This window comes from Gorilla gorilla, chromosome 13 (genome assembly GCF_029281585.2).
Source record: "Gorilla gorilla gorilla isolate KB3781 chromosome 13, NHGRI_mGorGor1-v2.1_pri, whole genome shotgun sequence".
Taxonomy (NCBI): domain Eukaryota; kingdom Metazoa; phylum Chordata; class Mammalia; order Primates; family Hominidae; genus Gorilla; species Gorilla gorilla.
In genome coordinates this window covers 47,066,045-47,092,100 of record NC_073237.2, presented here as the reverse complement: position 1 = coordinate 47,092,100, position 26,056 = coordinate 47,066,045, and the positions used below count along the sequence as shown (strand labels likewise).

Sequence of the window (26,056 nt, the reverse complement as noted above, 5' to 3'; positions counted from 1 at the left end):
AAGGATAATTAAATCAAGGACAGAAAAATCTAGGTAAATTGTTAAATAACCAGGAGGTAACTAAAGGATACTTGTTCAAATTCTCGCCACTATATGAAAAAGCTGGTCACACTCTTTAAAACAAATTTTTTCTTCAACACTCTGGCACCATCTCTTCTGGTTTTATCTCCGTACCTCTGGCCACCTATTCACATTCTCCGTTGCCAGCTTTTCCCCCTGAAATCAGCTGTTTACTGTTGCAGTATTTTTGAACTTTGTCATAGGCATTCTCTGTACTTCATTTGCATATTTGCCTATGACAATCTCATCTATCATCCCATGATTTTAGTCATTTCTTGCCAGTTGACTTTCAGACCTGTATATCTAGCATAGACCCCTCTTTCTGAACTGCAACTAAGTATATCCAAATGTCTACACAACATCTCCTTTTGGAGGTCTCACTGAGATTCAACATGTTTGAAACCAAATTCACGATCTCCAAATTTATTCCCGTCCATTATTCTAAATCTTAGTAATTGGTATTATAATCGATCAGTTTCCTCAAACCAGAAACCATGGTGTTATAAGTTTATTTATTATTTTTTTTCTGACCTCCCCTCATTGAAGTCCATACTAAGCCTTAATATTTCACATCACAAACATCCTATCTTATTTCTTTCCATCCTCACTGTTATGCCCTTATTCATACCATCACCATTTCTTCCCTAGTCAACTAGAATAAACTCATAAACATCTGCATCCACTCTTATCTCTTCATATCTATTTTCAACAGTGCTGCAGATTGACCTTTTAAACTGTAGTTCTGAGAATGTCTCTCATCTGTTTAAAAACTTTTAGTATCTTTCCATTGCTCTTTAAGCAAATCTGAGTTCATTATATAACACACTTGAATATCAGCTCCCCCCCTTTTATTTTTTTACAATTTCTGCTTTCCCTTTTGTTTCATATCTAAAAATAAGTATGAGAATGCAAAATACTTGCACAGAATTACTAATGTTTTCCTAGCTGATACTGGGAATTCTGGGTAGCAAGTTTGTCAATGAAGGCAGTTGAGCTGGAGTCAGTAGTAAAGGGGTTTTGAATTCATAATACAAAAACTTTTTTATTTTATAGAAGTAGGAAATTTTACCCCCATGTATTATAAGTAGATATATCTTCTTTATTTCAATGATCTTTTAGTCATTTTTCCTTAATGATAAAATGTAAGCTACAGATCAGTGGCATAGCTCGGATTGGAGCACTTCTCTTTGGGGTTAAATATTAAATACATGTAGGCCATAGTTTTAAAGAATATCCTATAAAATCAATAATAATTGCTTAAGTAGCTAAAATCAAAATATTATCCTAGGAAAGTTCAGCCATTATTTTTTTCCTCTGCAAAGCAAGACTCCCAGTCTTCTCAAGCTAGAATATATATATATATAATTTTTTTTTTGGTATGTAGAAATGAGGATTTTAGGAACTGCATTTTTCTGAGATGGAAATAAAATGCTTAGCAAAAAATGTCTGCCAATGATGACATATTTTGAAAACAAATGTATTTTCAGGTAACCATTAACAATATATAAATTTCACATTGGTTGTATTTTAAAGCATAGAATTCAGTGGCATTTAGTGCATTCACAATGTTGTTTAGCAGTGAACTTTAATTCAAAAGCATTTTCGTCACCACTGAAGGAGACCCCATGCCCATTAACCAGTCAGTCTCTGTCTCTCCATTTGTCCCTTCTTTCAATTGCTGGCAACCGCTTATCTGCTTTCTGTTTCTATGGATTTACCTATTTTGAATATTTCATATAAATAGAATCATACAATATGTGACCTTTGTGTCTGGCTTCTTTCACTTAGCATAATATTTTCAAGATTCATCCACATTGAAGCCTGTGTCAGAAGTTCATTAATTTTTTATGGCTGAATAATATCCCTTTGTTTATGTATACCACAATTTGTTTCTCCATTAATCCCTTGGTGGACATTTGGGTTCCTTCCACACTTTGGCTACTCTGAATAGTGCTGCTATGAACATTTGTATACAAGGGATTGTTTGAATACCTGTTTTCAGTTCTTTTGGGTATAAACCTATGAGTGGAATTGCTGGGCCATATGCTAATCTATGTTTGTTTTTCATTTTTCTATTTTTTGTAGGGTCGGGGTCTCACTTTGTTGCCTAGGCTAGTCTTGAACTCCTGGCCTCAAGCAATCCTCCCATGTCAGCCTCCCAGAGTACTGGGATTATAGGCATGAGCGATAGTACCCTGCTTTATGTTTAATTTTTTAAGGAACTGCCAAACTTTTTTTTTTTTTTTTTTACAGTGGCTGCACAATTTTATATTGTTTGCAGTCTATGAGGGTTCTAATTTCCCCACATCCTCACCAATACTTGTTATGGTCTGTTTTTGTTTTGTATTATTTTTGTTTTTTATTATCGCCAAAATTGTGGGTTTTGATTTGCATTTTCATAATGAGTAATGATGCTGACCATATTTGCATGTGTTTCTTTGGCCAGTTGTTTATCATCTTTGGAGAAATGTCTGTTCGTGTCCTTTACCTATTTTGAAAACTGGGTTGTTTATCTTTTTTTATTGTAATAGTTTTTTTTTTTTTTTTTTAACTGAGACTGGGTCTTGCTCTGTTGCCCAGGTTGAAGTGCAGTGGTGTGATCTTGGCTTACTGCAACCTCTGCCTCCTGGTTTCAAGCAATTATCCTGCCTCAGCTTCCTGAGTAGTTGGGATTACAGGCGTGTGCCACTGAGAGGTGACAACGTGCTGGCAGTCCTCAGAGCCCTCGCTTGCTCTCCGCACCTCCTCTGCCTGGGCTCCCACTTTGGCGGCACTTGAGGAGCCCTTCAGCCCACCACTGCACTGTGGGAGCCCCTTTCTGGGCTGGCCAAGGCTGGAGCCCACTTCTTCAGCTTGCAGGGAGGTGTGGAGGGAGAGGCGTGAGCGGGAACCGGGGCTGCGTGCGGTGCTTGCGGGCCAGCTGGAGTTTCGGGTGGGCGTGGGCTTGGTGGCCCCGCACTCGGAGCAGCCGGCCAGCCCTGCCGGCCCCGGGCAGTGAGGGACTTAGCACCCGGGCCAGTGGCTGCAGAGGGTGTACTGGGTCCCCCAGCAGTGCCAGCCCACCGGTGCTGCACTCGATTTCTCACAGAGCCTTAGCTGCCTTCCCGCCGGGCAGGGCTGGGGACCTGCAGCCTGCCATGCCTGAGCCTCCCACCCACTCCATGGGCTCCTGTGCGGCCCGAGCCTCCCCAACGAGCACCACCCCCTGCTCCAGGGCGCCCAGTCCTGTCGACCACCTAAGGGCTGAGGAGTGCGGGTGCACGACACTGGGACTGGCAGGCAGCTCCACCTGCAGCCCCAGTGCGGGATCCACTGGGTGAAGCCAGCTGGGCTCCTGAGTCTGGTGGGGCCTTGGAGGACCTTTATGTCTAGCTCAGGGATTGCAAATATACACCAATCTGCACTCTGTATCTAGCTCAAGGTTTGTAAACACACCAATCAGCACCCTGTGTTTAGCTCAAGGTTTGTGAGTGCACCAATCAACACTCTGTATCTAGCTGCTCTGGTGGGGCCTTGGAGAACCGGTGTATTGAAACTCTGTATCTAACTAATCTGATGGGGACGTGGAGAACCTTTGTATCTAGCTCAGGGATTGTAAATGCACCAATCAGCGCCCTGTCAAAAGAGGCCCCTGGGCTCTACCAATCAGCAGGATGTGGGTGGGGCCAGATAAGAGAATAAAAGCAGGCTGCAGGAGCCAGCGTTGGCAACTTGCTCCGGTACCCTTCTACGCTGTGGAAGCTTTGTTCTTTCGCTCTTTGCAATAAATCTTGCTATTGCTCACTCTTTGGGTCCACGCTGCTTTTATGAGCTGTAACACTCACCGCGAAGATCTGCAGCTTCACTCCTGAGCCCAGCGAGCCCACGAGCCCACTGGGAGGAAGGAACAACTCCAGACACGCTGTGTTGAGAGCTGTAACACTCACCGCGAAGGTCTGCAGCTTCACTCCTGAGCCAGCGAGACCACGAACCCACCAGAAGGAAGAAACTCGGAACACATCTGAACATCAGAAGAGACAGACTGCAGACGCGCCACTTTAAGAGCTGTAACACTCACTGCGAGGGTCCGCGGCTTCATTCTTGAAGTCAGTGAGACCAAGAACCCACCAATTCCGGACACACCACCATGCCTGGTTAATTTTTGTGTTTTTAGTAGGGACGGGGTTTTGCCATGTTGCCAACAGAGGCTGGTCCTTAACTCCTGACTTCAAGTAATCCACCAGCCTTGGCCTCCCAAACTGCTGGGATTACAGGTGTGAGCCACCGTGCCCAGCCATAGTTCTTTACATATTCTAGATGTTAGACATTTGCAAGAGTTTCCTCCCATTCCGTAGGCTATATTTCCCCTTTTTGATAGTATCCTTTGATGCATGGAAGTTTTTCATTTTAATGAAGTTCCGTTTGTTTATTCTTGTTGTAGCTTATGCTTTTGGTGTCATAATCTCAGAATCCATAATGAAATCCCATAGTCAGAGATTTATCCTCATGTTTTTCTGTAGTCGTTTAATAGTTTTAACTCTTATATTTAGGCCTTTCATCTACTTTGAGTTAATTTTTTATATGTGGTGTGAAGTAGGGGGGTCCAGTTTTACAGGTTAATACTCAGTTATCCCAAATAATAATTTCTGTAGGTTTAGAAAATAGGCAGTATGATTATGTGCAATACTTAATGAGATTGATTAATAAGATAAGAACTTGAATGTATCTGTGCCTAAGAAATCAGTCCAGGCTGGGCGCAGTGGCTCACGCCTGTAATCCCAGCACTTTGGGAGGCTGAGGCGGGTGGATCACGAGGTTAAGAGATCGAGACCATCCTGGCCAACATGGTGAAAGCCCGTCTCTACTAAAAATACAAAAAATTAGCCAGATGTGGTGGTGGGCGCCTGTAGTCCCAGCTACTCGGTAGGCTGAGACAGGAGACTGGTGTGAAACTGGGAGGCAGAGCTTGCAGTGAGCCGAGATCACGCCACTGCACTCCAGCCTGGGCAACAAGCGAGACTCCATCTCAAAAAAAAAAAAAAAAAAAAAAAAAAAAGGAAACCAGTCCAACAGGAAAAAGCATTGCATATCATAAGTCAAGAGCAAATCAGAATATTAAGGTCAGAGATAATAGCTTAATCAAGAGTTGTGTAAGTTTTTCTTATCAGGATCTGTTTTAAAGAAAGACAATGAACTTCCAGGCTATGTGGCAAAAGGTTTTGAATGTTAGTTACTTTATGATTGATAATCAAGCACAAGAAACTCATACACTAAGATTGTAGCTCAGACGAAGTAAACTCATCTGTTACTTATCCCTAGGTAAGAGTGGAAAGTTTCAGAATAAGATTAACCTAAAACCTAATTATTTGCTACGTTAGAGTCCTGAAGCCTATGGTCAATTATATTCTTCTTTTCTATGTCTTGAATGCTTCAGAGTCTGATGCAACATGACTTATAGATAGGCTTTGAGCGGTGACTCTTGATGCTCTAAAAGTACTAGGGCTTGGGACCAGGTAAACCATTATAGCTAAGAAAATAATATATGGGAAAATGCTTTTAAGCTATGGAGTTTTATAATATTAGTTACATGTAACTGAATCTGTGTGACCTTTTGTGCTGCTTTTGCTTTCCTTTGTTACTTCAATAAATATGCTGGGCACTATAAAATATTTAGCAGAACACACATGGCTCCTGGCCTCATAGAGCTTCAACTTATTGGAGAATGCAAATAGTAATCAATAAGCATACAGATATGTAATTTAAAATTGTGATTAATATGAAGATAAAGCTCTTCTATGCCTTTCCATTTTTATGTTTTCCCCTTATTCTTTCCACTTTTTGCCCTTTCTCTTTCCTGCCCTCCCCATATACCTAAAATATAGAAATGATTTACACATTTGTTTGCTGTACAATTAGCCTACACTGTAGGTGAGAATGTATTTTGAGTGTGTGTGTGTGTGTATATATATATATTTGTTTCTCATTTCCTACTTCCCACAGCCCCTGTCTCTTTCTGCTTTCTGTCTCTATGGATTTGCCTATTCTAGGTGCTTCATATAAGTGGAATCATTTAATATTTGTCTTTTTTGTATGTGGACTATTTCATTTACTATTTCTTCAAGATTTATCCTTGTTGAACCATGTGCCAGAAGTTCCTTACTTTTTAAGGCTGAATAATATTCCATTTTATGTATATACCACATTTTGTTTATTCAGCCATTGATGGATGTTTGGGTTTTTTCCATGTTCTAGCTTTTATATTTTTTAGTTGTATTCTAATTTGTATTTTGCTATAAAGTCAACAGGATTCTTTGTATCCTCCACAGGCAGATATATCACTTGAGTAAATGGAAAGTATATTTTGGAATTTTATTTTGTAACTCTGGAGATTAACTTTCACTGTTTATCCCTTAGGTTGTATTCAGACATGAGTCCATATACATATGATATTTATTTTTTGAGGCCATACATATATTATTCTAAATTTATTTACTACTATAGTTTGTTTCCACATATTTTGGGTACCATATATATATATAAATACTACATATATATATATAGTATTTTTAAATTTTCTTAAAGAATTACATAGGAAAATCTTGAGTGTTATAATCATTTGATTTTTCTGTGAAAGGACATCAAAGTTACTTTCCATAAATCAATTTTGTCACACGAACTCATTCTATTTTATAGTATTTTTTTCTTTAGAATAAATAACCTTAACAATGTTGGGTTTGAACATCTGAATTGAATGCTAATGACTAAATAATAAAATTTATTTTGAATGACAGGAAACTGATAGCAAAGGGTTTGTTTAGTCTGGAAAGTATTTCAGGCTTTAGAATAGTTTGTTTTCAGTGTAGATTAGTTGCTTCTTAAGAAACTTTGTTCTGAAGAAAAGCATGATATAATATATAATCAAATGTAGAAATGTTACAGGTAAAGTTATCTTCAGATATAAAAAGGTTTTAAATTTGGTAATATATTTTCCAATATTTGTAATTTTATCTAGGGAATATAAAAACCCTTGAGAGAAAAATTTTACTCTTAAAGAGATTCTTATGATGTTTTTAAAGGTAGTGAAACAAGATACATGAATAAGGGTGTTCACTGCAGCAGTTTGGTAATAGTGAACAATTAGAAGCAATCTAAATGTCTCTTAGTGATAGATACAAATACATTGTGATACATTAATATAATTTTATACTCTACTGCATTTAACATGCATAAACTAGATCTAAACTTACCAAAACAGAAATGCTAAAAAAGCAAAAGTTGATTTTAAAGAAGAAAGTTGAATAATAGTATATATACTATGATATAATTTCTAAGTGTAAAATGTTTAGAAATCACAAAATGATACTATATATTTTTGTAGATGTATATGTAGACATACACATTTGTAAAAATATAGTTACACATAACTGCACACATGTAGACATACACGTGTGTATGTACTACATATACACTATACACATACATATATAGTATTCAAACATAGATCAGAAAGATAAACACCAAATTTAAGATACTGATTATTTCCAGGGAGGGAAGAAGGTAGATTGTTTTATGGGGCAATATTATTTACAAATTCATTTTTTCTCAAAAATAAAAGTGATGAATTAAATATGGCATAATGTGAATATTTTAAAATCTAGTTGTTACATTAATGTTGATTATATTATTTTCCATACTTTTTTAATGTTTGAAATATGCTTTCTACTTTCTAAAGTGTGTACTAAAAAAGTAATAATTCTACTTCTAGTTAGAAACACTAAAAGGAATCTTGTATGTGAGCACATATACGAGAATGCTCACTACAGCATTGTTTGTAATTATGGAAATTTGGAGACAACCAAAATAGCAGATGATGTAGCTACATATCTAAAAATCCAAAAAGACCTATTTAATAGAATATTTTAGCCAACTCCAAACCCAAAAGTCAGTTATAGATTGATTATAGTCTAAATGTGAAGGGTTAAGTAGTAAAGCTTTTAGATGAAAACATAGGAGAACATCTTTGTGACTTTGTAGTAGGCCAATATTTATTCCTCTCCTCTCCCCTCCCCTCCCCTCCCCTCCCCTCTCTTTTTGAAATAAGGTCTTACTTTGTCACCCCGCTGGAGTGCAGTGGCACAATCTCAGCTTGCTGCAGCCTCAACTTCCTGGGTTGAAGTGATTCTCCCACCTCAGCCCCCCAAGTAGTTGATACTACAGGCGCATGCTACCATGCCTGGCTAATTTTTTGTATTTTTGTAGAGATAGGGTTATGCCATGTTGCCCAGGCTGGACTCAAACTCCTGAGCTCAAGCAGTCCACTTGCTTTGGCCTTCTAAAGTGCTAGGATTACTGGTGTGAGCTACTGCACCTGCCCAATTTCTTAAACCAGGCATAAAAAGCACTAAATAGAAATGAAAAATTGATAAATTGGCGTATGTTAAAACCAAGAACTTAATGTTCATTAAAAAATACCATTAAACGAATTAAAAGGCTGCTTTCTGAGTATGAAAAGATATTTTCAGTATATATGTCCAGGAAAGGAGTAGTACTCAGAATATATGAAGAATTCCTGTGACTAAATAAGAAAAGGACAGTCAACCCAATAGAAAAATGAGCAAAACACTTGAACAGATATTTCACATAAGAGGACATCCAGGCCGAGCGCAGTGGCTCACGCCTGTAATCCCAGCACTTTGGGAGGCCGAGTCGGGCGGATCACGAGGTCCAGAGATCAAAACCATCCTGGCTAACACGGTGAAACTCCGTCTATACTAAAAAATACAAAAAAAAAAAAAAAAAAAAAAAAAACCGAAAAACTAGCTGGGTGTAGTGGTGGGCGTCTGTAGTGCCAGCTACTCAGGAGGCTGAGGCAGGAGAATGGCGTGAACCCGGGAGGCGGAGCTTGCAGTGAGCCGAGATCTTGCCACTGCACTCCAGCCTGGGCGACAGAGTGAGGCTGTCTCAAAAAATAAAAATAAAAATAAAAATAAACAAATAAATAAATATGAGGACATACGGACATACTAATGGCCAATAAGCACATGAAAAAGTGTTCACCTTGATGTGTCTTCTTTTTCTAGATTTTTAAATTGGAAGCTTGCATCATTATGGATATTTCTTTTTTTCCAATTTAAGTATTGTATGTTGCAATATAGATATCCATCTAAGGATTGCTTTTGCTGTGCCTTACAAATTTTGAAGTGTATTTTAAATTTTTCTAAGTTCAAAGTAATTCCTAGTTCCTCCTGGATTCTTCTTTGAAAGTAGAACTGTTTGGAAGCATTATAGAAAAATGTTATTCAATGAAACTTGTTAAAGTTTGGTAAAGAAGACTATTTAGGACCATCATCATAGGTAGGGACCACTGCAGTCGGATTTTGCAGTTGGGGAGAAAATTGGACTCAACTCCTAATACAGCATGGGTAAGTGGGAATTTATAGCTAAGGTAGAGGTCAGTGGATTGGAAAATTAGTAAGAGGAAACATCAGTGGGAAGGGAGATTCTGGCTAAACTGACCTTATCAGGATTTTGACTGAAGACAGGCCAGGGTGATCAGATACAGCCTAGCGCGTGGTGGAGGATGAGGAACCCAGTTAGATATTGGCCTTGATTTATATATTGTGGTGGAAGAGATTCTTGCTAAACTGACAGTGGAGTTCCTTGCTAAAACTGGGTTTTACAAGGAAGTGCACAGATGGGCTTAGGAGAAGGTTCAGGAGAGTGACTAAAGATTGGTTAAGCAGAGCCTCTTTGTCAGAAATAGGTTCTTTAGTTTCAACTATTTTGGGATTTTGCAGACGTCCTTCTGGTATTTATTTTTAATTTTATTATCCTATTGTGGTCATAGAAGATGCTTTGCATGATTTTAAAATGCTTTTAGCTTTATTGAGAATTGTTTTATAGCCCAGCATGTGGTCTTATCTTGTTGAATGTTCCATGGCACTTGAAAAGAATGTTTGTTTTGCTGTTGTTGGGTATGGAGTGTTTTATAAAACATTCAGTTAGGTCAAGCTTTTTGATAGTGTTTTTCAAATGTTCTGTATCCTTACTTATTTCTGTCCACTTTTTCCATCAATTACTGGGAGAGGTGTGTTAAAATCTCAGTTTAAATATCTCCAGTTTTTTTTCCATTTTTTTATATTATTATTATACTTTAAATTTTAGGGTACATGTGCACAACGTGCAGTTTTGTTACATATGTATACATGTGCCATGTTGGTGTGCTGCACCCATTAACTCGTCATTTAGCATTAGGTATATCTCCTAATGCTATCCCTCCCCCGTCCCCCCACCCCACAACAGTCCCCAGTGTGTGATGTTCCCCTTCCTGTGTCCATGTGTTCTCATTGTTCATTTAAAACACTTTTTAAGCACAGGTTTAGAGTATCATTTACTAGAGGCTTGTTTATCTCTACTCATTAGAATGACCCATCTGTGTTCTCTATTGAATGCCTCTGATGTTCAGCTAAGATTCTCTCTTCTCTGACTGGTTGCAATTCAAATGTATCCCAATCCTGTGTGAGAAATATTCTGGGAATATTCTGTTTATAGCTCCTGTTGTTCTTTGCCTGGCCTTGTTGTGTTTCATACTATGCATATGCAAAAAAAGAAATAAAGATTAGCCACATACTCAAAGGAATTCTTATGCAGATTTCTTTAGCTTTTTTCCACTGTAGATTCCTCCTCACTTGGTCATATGCCTCACAAATTCTGGCTGTTTTAGACTTCCTAAACTGCAGTCTCTTGTTTCAACTCAATGAGACTGTCATGTTCTTCTTGGGACCCCTCTCCCTGTCTGGAAAGTGCTTTCAGGCAGAAATCGAGCCATCATTAAGGGCTCTCTCTGTTTATTTGCTTTCTCTCAGGGATTACAGTTCTGTGCTGCCTATTGTCCAGTGGCCGAATACAGTTGTTTCCTATCATTTGTCCAGTGAGAAATAGATTTTAAATTGTGATCCTCATACCAGAGTATAAGAAACACCAGTGTAAGTGGATAGTAAATCAGAGTCAGTAGATAGCCAGTGCTCATCCTGGTCAGGAGTACCAGGGCTCTGCCTCTGTCAGCTCCTCCCCCAAACACACAGTAAGATGTGGTTTGTTGGTGCTTAGTTTGACTCAAGAACAAGGTGGTCCCTGATGTCTGTAAATATTTATTAAAAGTAGGGACCGTGTGTGTTCTTTCCAAAAGAAACAAGCTGTAAGTATAAAGTATGTTTTAAGAAGCAAGAAATAACTTTTCCAACAACTGCAGCACTACCTTCTGTTGGGTTAGTGATCTGAGAGCCAAGGAAAACTAAGTTGAGGTAAGTTATACCTGCTTTTTCTTTGTGGGGCCATCTTCCTTCAGTATGTTCCACGTTCTTAAATAAACAAATCAGGAACCTAATCCAAGCTTAATCATTGTGTGGGTGAGTGTATGTGTGTGCATGTGTATGTGTTCCTCCTATCAATCTGTAATGGACCTGGGAAGCTGCCAGTATATAACATAGGATCCCAGTTTTTAAAATCCTTATGTATGTGAATTGATGTTTATAATATATGAACAAAAAATGAGAGTATACATATCAAAGTGTAAACATTATTTTTTTTCCAGGAAGTATACTGAGTGAGGGGAAGGAGAGTCTACCTAATTTTTACTTGAAATAACTTTTTATTGTTTGAATAATTATAACAATAATTACAATAACGTGTTGTTGAGTACATAAAAGTCTAGAACTAATATATTTTCCTGGTAAATCATTTTTGATCATTGTGTGATGACTATCTTTATTTTTAATTTTTTTCTTGTACGTTTTATTTTCTTATGCTCCTTTTTTAAAAATTATACTTTAAGTTCTGGGATACATGTGCAGAACATGCAGATTTATTACATAGGTATACACATGCCATGGTGGTTTGCTGCACCCATCAACCCATCATCTACATTAAGTATTTCTCCTAATGCTATCCCTCCCCTAGTCCCCCATACCCCAACAGGCCCCAGTGTGTGATGTTTCCCTCTCTGTGTCCATGTGTTCTCATTGTTCAACTCCCACTTATGAGTGAGAAAATGCGGTATTTGGTTTTCTGTTGTGTTAGTTTGCTGAGAATGATGGTTTCCAGATTCATCCATGTCCCTGCAAAGGACATGAAGTCATCCTTTTTTATGGCTGCATAGTATTCCATGGTGTATATGTGCCACATTTTCTTTATCCAGTCTGTCATTGATGGGCATTTGGGTTGGTTCCAAGCCTTTGCTATTGTGAACAAACATACAAGTGCATGTGCCTTTATAGTAGGATGATTTATAATCCTCTGGGTATACCCAGTAATGGGATTGCTGGGTCAAATGGTATTTCTGGTTCTAGATCCTTGAGGAATCGCCACACTGTCTTCCACAATGGTTGAACTGATTTACATTTCCACCAGCAGTGTAAGAGCATTCCTGTTTCTCCACATCCTCTCCAGCATCTCGTTTCCCGACTTTTTAATGATCACCATTCTAACTGGCATGAGATGGTATCTCATTGTGGTTTTGACTTATGCTCCTTTTTAAAAATGACTTTCTTGCCTTTGATTTGTTACAGTTTTTTTTTCATTTCTCTTCTGACCTCTAATTTTTTTTATTTATTTTTATTCTTTAAATAATTATTCTTGAAATTATAACATACATCGTTTATTTGACAAAGTCTAAAGTTCATCACTAGCTGTATCCTCCTACAATACAAGGACCTTGAAATGTTTAACTATGGTATCTTTGATGATCCAATATCGTTTTGTTGTTGAGAATGTTAGTTCTACCTTATTTTAGCTCATTCAGATATTGCTATGATTGCTTTAGATAATAAATGTTTATTTAATTCCTTGTATATATCTGTTAGTGTCTTTCTTCATCAATGCTTATTTTGTTTTATACCTTGCTTTTGAGTACATTTTCTTCTTAAAATATATATTTTAATGATTTTTTCATCTAGGATCTATGAGTAGTAAACCTTGGCATGTGAAAGATATTAATTGTTTTCCGTCTGGCTTTGTTTGTTGATATGAGAACTCTGCTGTTATTCCAGAGATCTTTAGTTGTTAGAAGTGTTTTCTTCTCAATCTGGTTCATTTAAAGATTGTCTCTATCTTTGGTGTCCTGAAGTTTCACTAAGACATTTTTAAGTGTGAACAGAGTTTTATTTACTCTTCTTGCAATTTTTTGATGCTCTTTAAAGCTATTAATTCATATCTTCATCAGTTCTCAAATCCTGAGCTATTATACTTTGACTGTTATCTCCCATCTATACTCCTGCCTTCAGTCTTTCAATTCTCTCCTTGAATAATTTCTATTAAATGCTTTCTATACTTCTTATTGCAACACGTTTTGTATACCTCTACTGTTTTCCTTCCTTTACCTCCTTCTGCTCTCTTCCATTTTATCAATTTTCATTAGCTTTTTCTACTTGCTATTGAACCCATCATTGAATTTTAAATTTCTGGTATTATGTTATTATTATTAATTTTCATTGCTTTATTTCATATTTTTAGATATATTATTTGATTGTTTTTGTCTATTTTCTGTTTCATAAACCCCTGTTCTTTTTGACATATGTTTATCACTTCTTTATCTTTTTAAAAACATTTTAAAAACTCTAATGGTGAAAGTAATTTTGATTATTCTCTTATCTCTATTTTATTGTCTTACATTATCCCATTTTGGGCAGTGGGATATTTAGACTGTCATTCATGGCTTTGAACTTATTTATATACTTATCGTCTCCATGCTTGACTCGACAATTATTTTCTGTGGTGGCTTTTCTCCCATACATTTTCTTAGTTGTGGAAGCCTCCCTTTAGGGATGATTGTGTCTTCCTGAACCCTCCAGTATACTCTGGCCATATGTCCAGTTTTTGTATTATTTTTGATTGTTCATGTTTCTGTAAATTGTATGGCTCAGTTTTGAACCTATTGATTTAGGCTTGGGATTCTGATAGCATGTGGTTGACTCTGTCCTGTCCCCATACTAGGGCTGGAGAACTATTTTAATGAAACTCTAACCAGATAAGTTCAGATATTCAGGTTTTCATTCAGCAGATTGTTTTCTCCCAGTTTCCTGTAGTTAGCTCATTTTTATCTGTCAACCAGGTAGGGCCATGGGTCTAAATGTCCATCTGATATGGTTTGGATTTGTGTCCCTGCCCAAATTTCATGTCGCATTGTAATCCCCAGTGGTGAAGGAGGGGTCTGGTGAGAGGTGACTTGATCATGTGGGCGGACTTCCCCCTTGCTGTTCCATTGATAGTGAGTTCTCATAAGATTCGGTTGTTTAAAAGTGTGTAGCACCTCCCTCTGCGCTCTTTTCCTCCTGCTCTAGCCATGTAAGACCTGCCTGCTTCCTGTTCCCCTTCTGCCATGAATGTAAGTTTCATGAGGCCTCCTCAGCCGTGCTTCCTGTACAGTCTGTGGAACTGTGAGTCAATTGAACCTCTTTTCTTTATAAATTACCTAGTCTCAGGAGGTTTTTTTTTTATAGCAAAGTGAGAATAGACTAATACACCATCCCTACTCAGGTCTCACATTCTGAGGTCCCCATGGGCAGTATTTGGTTCTGGTCAAATACTCACAATGGTAGCTCAATTCTGTTTTACTGGGAAGTCTTTTTGCCTTTATTTGGCATCTAGGAATTTACCATTCTTGTTTTCAGTGTTATGTATTAACATTTTTCATTACTATTTTGCCTAGAATATCTGTGTGTTAGGATGTGATTGAGCATGGCAGGTGTTGTGGCTCATGACTGTGATCCCAGCATTTTGGGAGGCCGAGATGAGTAGGTTGCTTGAGTCCAGGAGTTCAGCCTATGCAACTTGGTAAAACCCTGACTGTACAAAAAATTAGCTGGGCATGGTGTCACACACCTGTAGTCCCAGCTACTTAGGAGGCTGAGGTGGGAGGATCACCTGAGCCTGGGAGGTAGGGGCTGCAGTAAGCCACGATTGTGCCACTGCACTTCAGCCTGGGTGACAGAGTGAGACTTTGTCTAAAAACAACCAAGAAGTGGTTGAGCAATTTAATCCATAATTTTTAAAATTATATAGTCTGTATTTTAAGTGTTTAGCAAGTTTATTGAGATAAAGTTAACAGAAATAACTTACTTAAAACATTTGATTTTCCAGGTCCTCAGTAAATTCAATTGTAGTTCTTAGGATTTGGGCATATTATTACTATTTTTTATTTTATGGAGACAAGGGCTCAATCTTTTGCCCAGGCTGTAGTGCAGCAGTGAAATTATTGCTTACTGTAACCTTGAAGTCTTGGGCTGAATTAATCCTGCTGCCTCAGCATCCCAAGTAGCTAGGACTACAGGTGCGCGTAACCATGATGGGCTAGTTGTTATTGTTGTTGTTGTTATTATTATTATTGTAAAGACAGGGTCTCTCTGTGTTGCCCAGGCTGGTCTTGAGCTTCTAGTCTCAAGTGATCCCCTTGCCTTGGCTTTCTAAAATGCTGGAATTATAGGTATGAGCCACCATGCCCAGCCTGTGAATATTATTGATTTATTTTTGCTTTCATTTTACTGTTCTCCATTTTATATACATTAAAATATCTTTACTGACTTTGTTTGATATATTATTTAGAAATATGTTTAAATATATATGTTTGATATATTTTTTTAATAAAACAATATGGTTTTAAGTAAATGTTTATTGCTTTTTCATAGGATGAATCTTGAAGAAGAATTAGATGAACTTAAAGTACATATATCTATTGATAAGGCAGCAATACAAGAATTGAATAGATGTGTGGCAGAGAGAAGAGAAGGTAAATTTTCAGAAAATAAATACTTAACAGAGGAATTTTAAAATTGTCCAATTCTTGATGTTTAGTTTCAATTTCTTTTAAGAATCTTACCCTTTTTATTTCTTTTCCAACACTTTATTCATTGATAACTCACTAACATTTTCATCCTGAGAAAATTAAATAAATAGAATATTTAAAAGTCAGCTTTGTAATTTATTAAAAAATCTAGGGGAGAAGGTACAGCAAGATGGCCAAATAGACGACTTTACGCTGTGGGAACTCCAAATTTAAGAACTATCTACACACACACAAAAAACACCTACATAAGAATCAGAAATCAGGTGAACACTCACAGTACCTGGTTTTAACTTCAAATGGCTGAAAGAGGCACTGAAGAGGGTAGGAAAGACAGTCTTAAATTACCAATGCCACCCTTCCCCGATCTCCTGGCAGTGGCCATGTGACATGGAGAGAGAATTGTGCACTTAGGGGAGGGAGAATGCAGTGACTGTTGGACTTTGCATTGAACTCGGTCTTGCCCTGTCATAGCAGAGAGCAAAACCGGGCCGAATGCATCTCATGCCTGCCCACAGAAAGAGCATTTAGACCAGACCTGTCCAGAGGACAATCACCCATCCCGGTGGTTGGAACCTGAGTTCTGGCAAGCCTCGTCACCACAGGACTTTGGGGCTCTATATAAACTTAAAAGACTGTCTAGGCCACAATGACTTCAACTCCTAGGCAAGCCCTAGTGCAGAGTTGGGCTCAGACCAGTGGACTTGGGTGGCATGTGACCTACTGAGACACCAGCCAGGACAGCTCATGGGGTATATGTGCCACTGCTCTCCCAACCCTTGGCAGCACAGCTCATGGCTCTGAAAGGAACCCCTTCCATCTGCTTGAGGAGGAGAGAAGAAAGAGTAAAGAGGTCTTTGTCTTGCATCTTGGACACCAGCTCAGCCACAGTAGGATAGGGCACTAGTTAGATTTATGAGACCCTTATTCTAGGCCCTAGCTCCTGGATGACATTTCTAGACACATCCTGGGCTAGAAGCGAATCTGGTGCCTTGAAGGCAAGGATGCAGTCCTGGCAGGATCTATCACCTACTGACTGGAAGAGCCCTTGGGCCCTGAATCACCAGCAGCAATACCCAGATGGTACACTGTGGGTCTTGGCTGAGACTCTGAGATGTGCTGGATTCAGGTGAAACCCAGTGCATCCACAGCTGTGGTGGCTGTGGTGAGAAACCCCTGCATGAGAAAAGCAGAGGGAAAAGTAAAGGGTAATTTGTCTTGCACCTTAGGTACCAGCTCATCCACCATGAAGTAGAACACCAAGCAGCTTGTGGGGTCATTGATTCCAGGCCTTGGCTCTTAGTTGGCATTTCTAGACCTGCCCTGGGCCAGAGGGAAGCCCGCTGCCCTGAAAGGTGGGTCCCAGGCCTGGCAGCATTTGTGGCAAGCTGACTGAAGAGCCCTTGGGCTTTAAGGAACATTGACAGTGGCCTGGTAGTACTCCCTGTAGGACTGTGGTGGTCGTGACCACAGGCAGAGACTCCTTTGCCTGTGGAAAGGGAAGGGAAGAGTGGGAAGGACCGTGTCTGCTGGTTTGAGTGCCAGCTCAGCTGCAGTGGACTAGAACACCAGGTGGATTTCTAAGGTTTTTTACTCTACTCCCCGACTCCGAGATGGCATCTCTGGACCCACCCAGGGCTGGAGGGATCCTGCTACCCTGAAGGGAATGACACAAGTCTGACTGGCTTCACAGTCTGCTCTTTGCAGAGCCCTAGGGCCTTGAGCAAACATAGGTGGTAGCCAGATAGTGGTTACAGTGGGCCTTGGGTGAGGCTCAGGGATATACTGGTGTCAGTTCTGACCCCCAGCATAGTCCCAGTGGTGGTGGCCACAGGGGTGCATTTGTCACTCCATCCCCAGCTCCAGAAGGCTCAGCAAAGAGAGATAGACTCTGTTTGTTTGGGAGAAGGAAAGAAAACAAGAGTCTCTGCCTGGTAATCCAGAGAATTCTTCCGGATCTTATCCAAGACTGCCCAGGCAGTAGTTCTAGAAGTCGGCAAGAACCCCAGTGTTACTGGACTTGGGGTGCTCACTAATGCAGATATGGACTAGATCACAACACCCAAGTCCTTTCAAATACCGGAAAGTCTTGGGCTGAATCAATCCTACTGCCTTAGCATCTTTGTACCCATCTTCTCAAGAAGATTGGGTACAAACAAACCCAGACTGCAAAGACAAAAATAAATATCTAACTTTTGTATTCCCAGACACCAGCAAACATCCATAAGGATCAAGACTATCCAAGTGATAGGTTACGCTTTGTGTCCCCACCCCAGACTCATCTTGAGTTATAATCCCCATAATCTCCACATGTCAAAAGAGAGACCAGGTGGAGGTAATTGAATCATGGGGGTGGTTTCTCCCATGCTGCTTTCATGATAGTGAGTGAGTTCTCATGAAATCTGATGGTTTTGTAAGGGGCTTTTTCCCCGTTCGCTTGGCACTTCTCCTTCCTGCTGCCTTGTGAAGAAGGTGCCTTGCTTCCCCTTCACCTTCCACCGTGATTATTAGTTTCCAGAGGCCTCCCCAGCCATGCTGAGTTGTGAGTCAATTAAATCTCTTTCCTTTGTTACTCAGTCTTGAGCAGTTCCTTATAGAAGTATGAAAACAGGATAATATACCAAGAAAACATGACTTCATCAAACAAATGAAATAAGGCACCTGGGATCAATACTGCAGAAACAGATATGTAGCCTTTCAGACAGAGAATTCCAAATAACTGTTTTGAGGAAACTCAAAGAAATTCAAGATAACATGGAGAAGGATTTCAGAATTCTATCAGAGAAATTTAACAAAGTGATTGAAAAAATAAAAAAGAATCAAGCAGAAATTCTGGAATGAAAAATGCGCTGGAGTCCCCTCATAGCAGAATTGATCAAGCAGAAGAAGGAATTAGGGAGCTTGAAGACAGGCTATTTGAAAATACATAGTCAGGGCGGGTGTGGTGGCTCATGCCTGTAATCCCAGCACTTTAGGAGGCTGAGGTGGGAGGATCACCTAATTTTAGGAATTCGAGACGAGCCTGGCCAATATGGTGGAACCCTGTCTCTATTAAAAATACAAACATTAGCCAGGCATGGTAGCACATGCCAGTGATCCCAGCTACTTGGGAGGCTGAGGCAGGGGAATCGCTTGACCCCGGGAGGCGGAGGTTGCTGTGAATCGAGATTGTGCCACTGCACTCCAGCCTGGTGACAAAGCGAGACTCTATCTCGAAAAAAAAAAAAAAAAAAGAAAATACACAGAGGAGATAAAAGAATAAAAAACAATGAAGCATGCCTACAAGATTAATGAAATAGCCTCAAAAGGGAAAATCTAGGAGTTATTGGCCTTAAACAGGAGTTAGTGAAAAAGACAGGAGTACAAAGTTTATTCAAAGGGAAAATAACAGAGAACTTTTCAAACCTAGCAAAAGATAATAATATTCAACTATGAGAAAGTTGTAGAACACCAAGCAGGTTTAACCCAAAAAAGACAACCTGAAGGCATTTAACAAACTCCCAAGGGTCAAGGATAAAGAAAGGACCCTAAAAGCAGCAAGAGAAAAGAAACAAATAACATACAATGGAGCTTCAATATGCTGGCAGCAGACTTTTCAGTGGAAACTTTACAGGCTAGGAGATAGTGGCATGACATACTTAAAGTGCTGAAGGAAAAAACAACAACAAACTTTTGCCCTGGAATATATCCTGCAAAAATATCCTTCAAACATGAAGGAGAAATGCTTTGACAGGCAAACAAAAGCTGGAGATTTCATCAACACCATACCTATCCTACAAGAAGTCATAAATGGAGTACTTAAATCAGAAAAAGGATATTAATGAGTAATAAATCATCTGAAGGTACAAAAGTCATTGGCAATAGTAAGTACAGAGAATGACATACAATATTGTAATACTGTAACAGTGGTATACAAACTACTCTTAAGTAGAAAGACTTAAAGATGAGCCAATCAAAAAATAACTATAAAAAGTTTTCAAGACATAGTATAATAAGATATAAACAACAAAAAGTTAAAAAGAGGCTGGACAAAGTTATATAATTTTTATCAGTTTTGTTTTTGCTTGTTTGTTTATGCAAGCAGTGTTGTTAATCCAGTTAAAATAATGGGTTATAAGATAGTATTTGCAACATTCATTGTAACCTCAAATCAAAAACCATACAGTGGCTACACAAAAAATAAAAAGAAAGAAATAAAATTTTCCTTTTATTTTAGGAGAAAAGGTAAGAGAAAATTACCTTCACTACAAGGAAAACAAGAAAGAATAAAAGAAGGAAAAGAAGACCACAAAATAACCAGGAAGCCAACAACAAAATGGTAGGAGTAAGTTCTTACTTATTGGTAATCACACTGAATGTGAATGAACTAAACTCTGTAATCAAAATACACAGAGTAGCTGAAAGGATGTAAAAATCAGAGCCACTCTCTGTTGTATACAAGAAACGCTTCATCTATAAAGAAACATATAGACTGAAAATAAACAAATGGAAAAAGATACTCCATGCCAGTACAAACCAAAGAAGAGCAGGAGTAGCTATACTTATATCAGACCAAATAGATTTCAAGCAAAAACTGTAAGAGACAAAGGTCATTATATAATGATAAAGGTGTCAATTTAGTAAGAGGATATCATAGTTGTAAATATATATTCACCCAACACTCTAGTACCCAGATATATAAAGCAAATATTATTAGAGCTAAAGAGAAATGTAGACCCTAATTCAATGATAGCTGAAGGCTTTAGTATCCCACTTTCAGCATTGGACAGATCTTCCAGACAGCAAATCAACAAAGAAACATTGGAATTAATTTGTACTGTAGACCAAATGGAGCTAATATTTACAGAACATTTCATCCAATGGCTGCAGAATATACATTCTTCTTCCCAGCACATCGATCATTCTCGAGGATAGACTGTGTGTTAAGCCATAAAACAAGTCTTAAAACATTCAAAAAAATTGAAATAATATCAAGCATCTTACCTGACAACAATGGAATAGCACTAGTAATCAATAACATGAAAAATTTTGGAAGCTCTGCAGACATATGGCAATTAAACAATGTGCTCCTGAATGACCCGTGTGTCCATGAAGAAATTAAGGAGGAAATTTAAAAATTTCTTGAAACAAATGATAATGGAAGCACAACATACTGGAACCTATGGGTTACAGCAAAAGCAATACTAAGAGGGAAGTTTACAGCTATAAATGCCTACATCAAAGAAGAAGAAAAATTTCAAATAACGATGCATCTTGAAGAGCTAGAAAAGCTAGAGCTAATCAAACCCAAAATTAGTAAAAGAAAAGAAGTAATAAAGATCAGAGCAGAGATAAATAAAATTAAAATGAATAAAACAATATGAAAAAAATCATTAAAACAAAAAGTTGGTTTATCAAAAAGCTAACCAAAATTTACAAACCTTTAACCAGACTAAGAAAAAGAGAACACAAATAAATATCAGATGTGAAAAAGTAGACATTACAACAGATACTGCAGAAATTTAAAGCATTGTTAGTGGCTACTATCACCAACTATATGCCAAATACATATCAGCTATATGCCAATAAATTGGAAAGTCTAGAAGAAATGGATAAATTCTTATACACATACAACCTACTAAGATTATTGAAACATGAAGAAATCCAAAACCTGAACGGAACAATAATAAGTAAAGAGATTGATGCCATAATGCAGAGCCTCCCAGCAAAGAAACAACCAGGACCTGGTGACTTCACTGCTGAACTCTACCAGACATTTAAAGAAGAACTAACTCCAATCCTACTCAAACTATTCCAAAAGGTAGAATAGGAGGGAATACTTTCAAACTCATTCTACAAGGCCAGTATTAGCTTGATACCAAAACCAGACAAAGACACATCAAAAAAAGGAAACTATAGTTCAATATCCCTGATGAACATTGATGCAGAAAAAACCTCTGCAAGATACTAGCAAGCTGAATTCAACAACACATTAAAAAATTAGTCATCATGACCAAGTGGGATTTATCCAAGGGTTGCAAGGATGGTTCAACATTTGGACATTAATCAATGTGATACATACTATCAACAGAATGAAGGACAAAAACCGCAGGATCATTTTACTTAGTCCTGAAAAAGCATTCAGTAAAATTCAACATTCTTTCATGAGAAAATCTCTCAAAAAACTGGTTTTATTGGAACAAACATACATCAGGATAATAAAAGGCATATAGGACAGAGCTATTGCTGGTATCATATTGAATCAGGAAAAACTGAAAGCTTTTCCTTTAAGATTTGGAACATGACCATGATGCCTACTTTCACCACTGTTATTCAGCATAGTACTGGATGTCCTAGTTAGGGCAGTCACACAAGAGAAAGAAAGGGCATCCAAATTAGGAAGAAGTCAAATTATCATTATTTGCCAATGATATGATTTTGTATTTGGAAAAACTTAAGAGTCCATAAAAAAACTATTAGAAAGGATAAACTCAGTAAAATGGAGAATACAAAATCAACATACAAAAATCAGTATCATTTCTATATGCCAACAGCAAACAATCTGAAAAAGAAATCAAGAAAGTTAATTCCATTTACAGCAGCTACACCTAAAAGTCAGTACCTAGGATTTAACCAGAGAAGTGAAGAATCTTCCTGCAATAAAAACTATAGAATATTGATGAAAGAAATTGAAGGAGACACACAAAAAATGGAAAGACATCCCCTCTTAATGGATTGTAAAAACCAATATTGTTAAAATGACCTTATTACCTAAAGTAATCTACAGATTTAATGCAAGCCCTATAAAAATACCAATGACATTCTTCACAGAAACAGAAAAAACGATCCTAAAATTTATATAGAATAAAAGAGACCCAGAATAGCCAAAGCTATTGTAAAGAAAAAGAACAAAACTAGAGGAATCACATTTCTTAAATTAAATTGTACTATAAAGCTACAGTAACTAAAACAGCATGAAAATTGACATATAGACCAATAGAACCTAACAGACAACTCAGAAATATATTCATACCTCCATATAAACTAATTGTTGACAGCGTTGCCAAGACATACACTGGGAAAAGGACAGTCTCTTCAAAAAATACTGCGGGGAAAATAAGATATTCATATGCGTAAGAATGAAACTAGTCCCCTATGTCTTGCCATATACAAAAATCAAACACAATGGATTAAACACTTAAATCTCAGACCTCAAACTATGAAACTACTAAAAGAAAACATTGGGGAAAGTCTCCAAGATGTTGGACTGAGCAAGGATCTTTTGAGTAATATCATACAAGCACAGGCAACCAAAGCAGAAATGGACACATGGGATTACATCAAGCTAAAAAGCTTCTGGACAACAAGGGAACAATCAACAAATCAAAGAGACAAGCCACAGAGTGGGAGACAATATTTGCAAACTACCCATCTAACAAGGGATTAATAACCAGAATATATAAGCAGCTAAAAACTACTGTGTAGGAAAAAATTTAATAATCCAATTAAAAAATGGGCCAAAGCTATGAGTAGACATTTCTCAAAAGAAGACATACCATTTGCAAATAGATATATGAAAATGCTCAACATTATTGATCATCAGAGAATACAAATCAAAACTAAAATGAAATATCATCTCATCCCAGCCTGAATGGCTCTTATCCACAAGACAGGCAATAACAAATGCTGGGGAAGATGTGGGTAAAAAGGGAACTCTCATACATTGTTGGTAGGAATGTAAATTAGTACAACTACTATGGAGAACAGTTTGGAATTGACTCAAACAATTAGAAATAGGCTAGGCGCAGTGGCTTATACCTATAATCCCACACTTTGGGAGGCTGAGGTGGGTGGATCGCTTGAGGTCAGGAGTTTGAGACCAGCCTGGCCAACATGGTGAAACTCCATCTCTCCTAAAAATACAAAATGAGAGGGGTGTGGTGGCACACACACCTGTAATCCCAGTTACTTGGGAGGCTGAGACAAGAGAATCCCTTGAACCAGGAGTTGGAGGTTGCAGTGAGCCGAGATTGTGCCACTGCACTCCAGCCTGGGTGACAGAAGTGAGACTCCATCTCAGGAAAAAAAAAAAGAAAAAAAAAAAATGGAAGTAGAGCTGTGATATGATCTAGCTATCACACTGCTAGATATATACCCAAAAGAAAGGAGATCAGTGTATTGAAGAGATATCTGCATTCCCATGTTTATTGCAGCATTATTCATAATAGCCAAAATTTGGAAGCAACCCAAATGTTCATCAACAGACGAATGGATAAAATGAATGTGGTACATACACACAATGGTGTACTATTCAGCCATAAAAGAATTGAAATCTTGTCATTTGCAACAACATGGATGAAATTGGAGGTCATTGTGTTAAGTGAAATAAGCCAGGTGTAGAAAGACAGACTTCACATGTTCTCACTTATTGGTGGGAGCTAAAAATTAAAACAATTGAACTCATGGAGCTAGAGAGTAGAAGGATGGTCACCAGAGCCTGGGAAGGGTAGTTGGAGGAAGTGGGAATAATTAATGGATTACAAAAACAATAGTTGGAAAGAACAAATAAGACCTGGTGTTTGCTAGCATGACAGGGTGACTGTATTAAAAAATAATTTAATTGTTGGATGGTTTGTAATGTAAAAGTTAAGTGCTTGAGGTGATGGATGCCCCATTTACCCTGATATGATTAGTATGCATTGCCTGTGTATCACATGTCATCTACCCTATAGATACATCTACTGTGTACCCACACACAAAAATTCTAGAGATTATTTTCTAAGGATAAATGATACTCATTTTTATTATTCATTGATAAAGTTTTCCTAGTTTTGTTTGTTTACAGTTTTGTAGGTACTATAGTGTTATGCTCAATATCAATAATTCGTTAATATTTTGGTTAGGCATTACATTTTTTGGGAAATTATTTAGTTCTCATCTTTTTTCCTGGAATCAAAATCTTTAGAGTTAGAAGGAAATTTGGAGATCTGCAACCTCCCTGACAGCTAGCTTAAATATGACCAGTAACGGGGAATGTCTCACTGCTCAAATTGCAGGAGGATTATCTCTTTATTAAAGCCAAGATAACTATATTTCGTATATAACTTCAGTACCTCATTAGAAAAATTAAAGGTTGATATGACAGGATTTTTTGTTGTTTAACCTGCTACATTCTAACCACTGTACTTTTAGGTTTTGACAATTTATACTTAATAATTAGTTTTCATATACCCTTCACTTGGCTTTTGTCCCAGTTACTGTTGTTGCTCCAATGCTGGCGTTCAGGTTACTGGTGACTTGTTAAGGCCAATATTTGAATCCCTCCATTTAACACCTTTAATTTTCATCATATTTCAAGGTTATCTCTTTATCAGCTTCTGAATCACATTGTCTCATTTTATGTCCTACTCTTGCTGTTATCTTCCTGTCTCTTTCAGTGGAATATTTTTTCATTTACTTCTTAATAACTAGGGTTTGCTAAGACTTTATCCTTGGTTTACTTTTCAAAATTAATGACTTTATGTTTTTTTGAAAAATTATACATACTTACATTCGAGCAGTAACAAAGAAAAAAAGAAGAAAGCAAAGAAAAAACTAGTTCGCAACATGTTAGAGATAAAAATTTTTAATATTATCATATAACCATCTCTTTTTTTTCTTTTTCTTTTTTTTAAATTAAAAAAATTTTTTTTTTGAGACGGAGTCTCACTCTGTCCCTGAGGCTGGAGTGCAGTGGCGCCATCTCATCTCACTGCAAGCTCCGCCTCCCGGGTTCACGCCATTCTCCTGCCTCAGCCTCCCAAGTAGCTGGGACTGCAGGTGCCCACCACCTCGCCCGGCTAATTTTTTGTATTTTTAGTAGAGACGGGGTTTCACCATGTTAGCCAGAATGGTCTCGATCTCCTGACCTCGTAATCTGCCCACCTTGGCCTCCCAAAGTGCTGGGATTACAGGCGTGAGCCACCGCACCCGGCCATAACCATCTCTTAATGGCCAGATACGGAGAAGGCTAGATGGGTAGACTAATTATATAAAAAGAGTGTCATATTTTTGAAAAAGAGATTTACATTTATTATATTTATTTGGAGCCAACTAAATGAAGAGAAACAGAAGTAAAGGTAAATGAGCTGTAAACTTTAAATAAATGTTTTCTTTGCTTCAAAATAATTAATTTCTTTAAGATTAAAAAAAATTACAAAAAGA

At 37.9% G+C, this 26,056-nt stretch overlaps 1 protein-coding gene across 11 annotated transcripts in view; it reads left to right on the top strand.

Moving 5' to 3' along the window:
- Nucleotides 1-26,056, top strand: part of CNTLN (centlein) — a 365,528-nt gene that overhangs the window by 221,817 nt on the left and 117,655 nt on the right. For all 11 annotated transcript variants that reach the window (XM_031014894.3, XM_031014893.3, XM_063696349.1 and 8 more), the window contains one exon: nucleotides 15,720-15,820. In XM_031014894.3, coding sequence (XP_030870754.3) covers nucleotides 15,720-15,820 — 101 coding nt within the window. The remainder of the gene's footprint in view (nucleotides 1-15,719; nucleotides 15,821-26,056) is intronic.